General features: G+C 46.6%; 1 protein-coding gene across 15 annotated transcripts in view; it reads right to left on the bottom strand.

Moving 5' to 3' along the window:
• The window catches only part of CACNA1C (calcium voltage-gated channel subunit alpha1 C), a 606,859-nt gene that overhangs the window by 123,176 nt on the left and 478,138 nt on the right, over positions 1-5,545 (bottom strand). For all 15 annotated transcript variants that reach the window (XM_025041061.1, XM_025041070.1, XM_025041069.1 and 12 more), the window contains exon 11: positions 1,268-1,294. In XM_025041061.1, the coding sequence (XP_024896829.1) occupies positions 1,268-1,294 (27 nt within the window). The remainder of the gene's footprint in view (positions 1-1,267; positions 1,295-5,545) is intronic.

Genomic DNA, 5,545 nt, shown 5'->3' with positions numbered 1-5,545 from the left:
AGCAGGAAGAAGTTCAGAGAGCAGCTCAGACTGGCTGAGATAATCAGAGGACTCAGGAGTGGTCCAGGACCAGTCCTTACCAAGCCCTGTTCACATCCTGGGATTTAGAAGTCCCCTGCCCCCATGCATCCAGATTCTAGGCTGAGGAGGAGCTGGGGAAGAGGAAATATGAGAGACTGAACATTTTACCTTAAGGGACTATTTAAAATATAGCATTGGGCTACATTTACCCAGCTAGATTAAAATTTAGAGTTATTTATGCTCCTGCTACCCAGTAGGTGAAGCTAGGAAAGCAATATTAGATCAATTATGAAACACAAAACACCAATTTTGGGCATGTACAAGCTTTGTGGGAGTAAATTCACACCCCTACTCCAAATACCCATCCATTCGCCTATTCAACACACATGTACGAATAGCCGACCATTGGACAGGCACTTAGCTAGACTCTCTGGAAGTAATACCTCTGAGGCATGTAGAGCCTATTAGAGGAAACAGGACTGTGAGCCAGTAATTGATGTGTAGTATGGTAAGTGCTGTGATAGAAGTATGAGAAAGCACTATGGAATGGAGAGAGTTGAGTAACTTTCCCTGGGGAATTTGCAGAAGATATCAATGGGGTAACACTGGAGGTTCTTAACAAAAGTCTGAGTTCTCCAGTTGAAGTCATGGGGACACAGTGATTCAGGTAGAAGAAAGCCTTCGTGCAAAGGCCTTGATGTACAAGAGGACAGGGAACATTCTGGTAAGTACAAAAACATTCAAAATGTGATTGGAACAAAGGGCATGTGCAGGGGAGTGTGGGAGGTGAGCCTGGAAAGGCAGAAGGGGTCTGAAGACCATAGGTCTTGTGGAAGGTTCTGTAGCAGAGTCGTATCATAATCCTGTGTGCTTTCTGTAATCCTTAAAGTTCATACTTTACTGTGTCCCATGAATAGGAAGTAGTGAGGAATAGTAGCAAGTGTCCGCATTATATTTATCTTAACTGGTCTTCATCTTTTAAGAGAGGGAGGCACACTATCACAATCTCCTCAGGATGATGCTGCCAAAAAGACTGATGGACAGAGATAATTCAACAAATATCAATCCCTGGATTATCTACTTACCTGATCCAAAAGCCTCCTCTAAGAGAGCAGCGCAGGGCAGAACTCTGACCAACCCTCACTCTACCACCCACCTGGAAGGTGTTACCTTGGGCTCCCCAGAAGGGTGACTGTGATAGAGCTGGTGGACAGAAGGAAAAAAAAGCAGCATGTATCTCACTCACCTGAACTTCGACTTGGAGATCCGGTGGCTGAAAGAGAAAAAGGAGACATTAAGAAATGACACACACATTTTCTTCCATTTCAAAGATGTTCAGCAATGCCAGCGAAGTTTGATTTCCCAGGTTGTTCTATATGGGCCCTGGACGGATGTGTAGAGTGACTTAGAGCAACTCTGGAGAGAGAGAATGCTATTTGTCAGCATTCCCTGGTGTGGTTTTGTGTTTGAATGTGGAGACTGAGGGCTGGCCCAGCTGACAAATCTACAGATCTAGTATCTTCTAAGTGGAGAGGGAGAGTGCCGTGTTCTCAGATGATCAGCCTCTACCCAGCAGATTCCATGAGGTCTGGTGAGGCAACATGTTAGGAATGCTTCACCTTGAGAAGAGCCATAGAGGGCAGGAAGGCCTCCTGCAGGTGGAGGATCCCACCAGCCAGAAGCCACAGGCAGGAACAGGTCGGTGTAGACCGCACTGCTGTCTAACAGGAGCCTGGCCAATGGTTGGTATGAAGTGAGGATGAGCAAAAGGAGCCAGCTGGAAACTGAGAGGCCACAGCAGTCCTGACCCAAGAACAGCAAACTGAACAGAAAGAAACAGCCATGGCTCCTGAGGAGAAACCCAGGATGCTGACAGTCATGTGCAACCCTAAAGACCTGGGTGACTTTTGGGCACGAGCGCAGGGCAAGTGTGCTGGTGGCTGACTCGAAGGGTCACTGTAAGAGGGCAGGGGTCCACTGAAAGGCAGAAACTTTGAGGAGGCTCTGAGACAACCTAGTTCTTACAGGAGAGTCCAGGGGAGGCTGGATGGAGGCAGGCTGGGAGAAGAGGAAGGGATGCCGGGCAGAAGAGAGGAAGAGAGGGAGATAGATGGAAGGAGACAGAGAGAGGGACTGAAAGGGAGAGAGACAGTGCAAGCACTTGAGACAAACAGTGAAGGCGATATGTCAGAAAGGCTTTGTTTTTGAGGGAGTAATTGCAGGTGGAGCAACCAGGCTCAGATGGACACGTAGAAAGATGCAGAGTGTGAGTAAGAGACGAAAAAATGGGTGGTAACAGCAGCAGAGAGACAAAGAGAAATGCAGAGAAAACAGGAGCAGGGAGTTGGGAGGTGACTGCTGTAAGCCTGTGTTGTCCCAGCTCAGCACAAAGCGAGCTCTGTCACACAAGCAGGAAAACAACCCCTCTCATTATTTTTTATTAAAAAAAATTAAACCAGAAGATGTGACAGGTGGCAAAGCCATTGAGCATGAGATAATTATATCTCTGGGGCACTGAGAATCTGAGCCAAGTGCCTTTACTGTTCTGAACCGTTAGCTAATAACCTTTTCCCGCCTCCAAAGACTGCCTGCTAGGGCTGGAGGGTTTTAATCACATGTTAACAAAGCGTATGGGAGGGGGACTGGGAGCCAAGGGCAGCATTTTTATTTAGAGCCACAGTTTAATGGGGGAAACAAATGTTTTCCAGGTGCTAATTGGGTGATGGGGAATCCGGGGTGCCCTGTTCTCTGGCAGGGCCATGCTGAGCCTGGCACCTTCAGGGGCTTCCCTAGGCTTGCTTTTGGGCAGTTGAGACTCCTTGCTGTAAACATAAGCCAGTGTGGATGACCATGATCTTTAGCCCTGTGACCCTGTCTATAAGAGCCTGGGCTGGCCCCAGGCATCCTCTCAGAAATGTCTCAGTGACCCTCTCTGGGGTGCCCTTCAGTGCAGACCACAGGCCCTTCCCTGTAAGGCTCTGTCTCTCAGTTCAAATGAGTCATAAGAGTGGATTCTTAAAAACTCCCACATGGGAAAACCTAAATCTGAATGCTCATATCTCCCATGGAAATGACTCTGGGATGTGGGCACAGGGGAGGAGCAGGGCTAAGGGTGACTGTTTGAAATGAGGACCATGCCTGAATTTAAGTCTTTCCTTGGCATTCGGGCACATTCCAAAGAGGAGGAAATGAGCAGGACTTTCTATTCCACTTAGTTACAAGTCCTGATGTATAATCCCGGACACCGCACTTGAAGACTAATTTTCATTGTTGTTGTTTTTCTCAGGGGATTGCAAGCATCATTTCAGGCTTTCTGGGTCTGAAACATTAGTCCCTTTTTAAGCACCATATTACTTAAACACTCCTACTTGATAAGGGGGAGGGTATTGCTCAAGCGGCATGTGTCTGGAGACAAAGGAAAACTACAGTCCTTAGAGAATTGAGGTTAGAACTCTTACGAAGCTTAAAGGCCTTGATTCCTCCATTTGCCCTATATAAGAGGGAATCAACAGTAGACCCCCACTTCATGAAAACAGAGGGACCCCATTGCTTAGCAGCCTTTCACTGTATTCTATTCTATTCTATTCTATTCTATTCTATTCTATTCTATTCTATTCTATTCTATTCTATTCTCCCATCACATCCCATCCCATCCCATCCCATCATATTCTATCCTGTCCTATCTTACCTTGTGTTTTAAGTAGATTCTTAAAGAGCAGGGAGGTGGAGAAAGTGAGTATCTAACTCATAAGACCATCAGAACAGTTTCACTGGTTTGGCCCACTGGGTTGGACCTGGAGTTCATCCAATCCAAGATACTTTCTCTGCCCAGGCCTCCAAGACAAACTCTCTAGTAAATCATGTGTTTTTTTGTTGTTGTTGTTGATATTAAGGTTCAAAATGAGAGACAAACCCCAAACTCTGTTTTGTGTAGTTACTCAATTTATAATTTATAATCATTTGACAAATATTTGAACTTCTTGGGAACTTATATTTTCAGCTTCTCTCCCCTTCTTAGAATAATGAGCACCCTATGTTTACTACCTGCTGTGTGAAATAGTAGTTCCCTAAATTGTCCCAATTTGCAGTTAACATAAATCAGACGGCACTGTAGTCACCATCTAGGTTGACACACATCTGACTCAACTTCCTGGGCTCCACAACTGCAACACCACCCACAGCTGTCATTACCAGAACGGTCAAACCCTGGGCCTTGTCACTACAGAGCACTGCTTCAGCTACTAGGTACCGCCTTGGTTGTTCTCCGTCTCTGGCCAGAGCATCCTTCTCCGTTATCCCTCCTGCTCTTTCACTGAACCCAGTCTTTGCCCTCACTGGGTCTTCCCAACCACTCAGACTTCTCCAGGGCTCCCAGGCTAATGCCAGATTTGACTTCCAGTTCTCAGCTTGGTCCCATGGCCATGTCAGTGGTGCGTTCCACATAATGCAGACTCCCACACCACCTGGACCTTCTGCTTGGCAACCCTCACCCCTAAATCCAGTTCACATCGCTGTCTGTTTTTAGTGCTTCCAGGCTAAAGAGCCTGCCAAAAAAGTATGTTGAGCTGTTATGCAGCTGACTCCACATTTACAATGTCAGTCTCTCCTGCAGCTTCAGCACTGCTCAGCAATCTGTGACCTCTTGGTGACTCACTAGCTTAATCTCCTGTACTGTCCCTCCAGTTCCTAGGACACCTAACCCTCACTTTCTGTGATAAGATGATGGATCATTTGGTATGACTCCTATCACTGACCCTCCTCAGCAGCACAGCCTGTTTCTGATTCTATATTCTTTGTAGAACTGTAGGCTTTTGAGAGCTGAGAGGGACTCTTAGATACCACCTGGATTTTTGGTTTGTACTTTATCAAGTTATAGACTGCTTTATTCATATGAAATCTTACACGGGAGCCCAATATGTAAAAGAGGTGAATGTGGTCTCCTTCTGTGGTAGCCCTGCAGGTGGTTTCCAGGACTCCTTAGCCTCTGCTAAGAGATCCCTGAAGCAACCACCAGGCCAGCTCCTTTGCTTCTCAGAGGACAAGACAGACTCAGAGCAGAAGTGCTTTGGTTGAGGTCGCATTGCTAGTTGGTGGCTGATTAGTACTAGACCTCAGGACTCCTGATATCAAGTCTCTTTTTCCATCTTCCAATTAGTCCTAGAGGTAAAAGAACCTCATTTCCTGTGTAAATCCACTGTCTTTGAAGCCAACTTTCGCCCTTCTAAAGCAATTCCTTCCTATCAGCACTCATGTCCATTCCAGCGACTTTAGCCCCTACCTTTTCACGGGCTTCTTCTTTGTCTTAAAAACGATTCCAATCTTCACTGTGATGAAAGCAAATCCTCCTTTGGCTGTTGCTGCTTCCTCCCTCTCTGATCTTATTTTCCCCTCTCCCTTCTGTGGCCCCAATTCTGGAGTGAATGCCCTGTGTTGGCTTATTTCTACCTGCTCTCCTCCACTGAGAGTCCAGCTCCCACAGTCCAGTCCTTAGAGTACAGCCCCAGAACACAGAGTCCACCCACTC

Source organism: Pteropus alecto, unplaced genomic scaffold, assembly GCF_000325575.1.
Source record: "Pteropus alecto unplaced genomic scaffold, ASM32557v1 scaffold76, whole genome shotgun sequence".
In the NCBI taxonomy this organism is placed as follows: Eukaryota; Metazoa; Chordata; class Mammalia; order Chiroptera; family Pteropodidae; genus Pteropus; species Pteropus alecto.
Note: the sequence above shows the minus strand (reverse complement) of the source record. Positions and strands in the feature narration are given on the sequence as shown.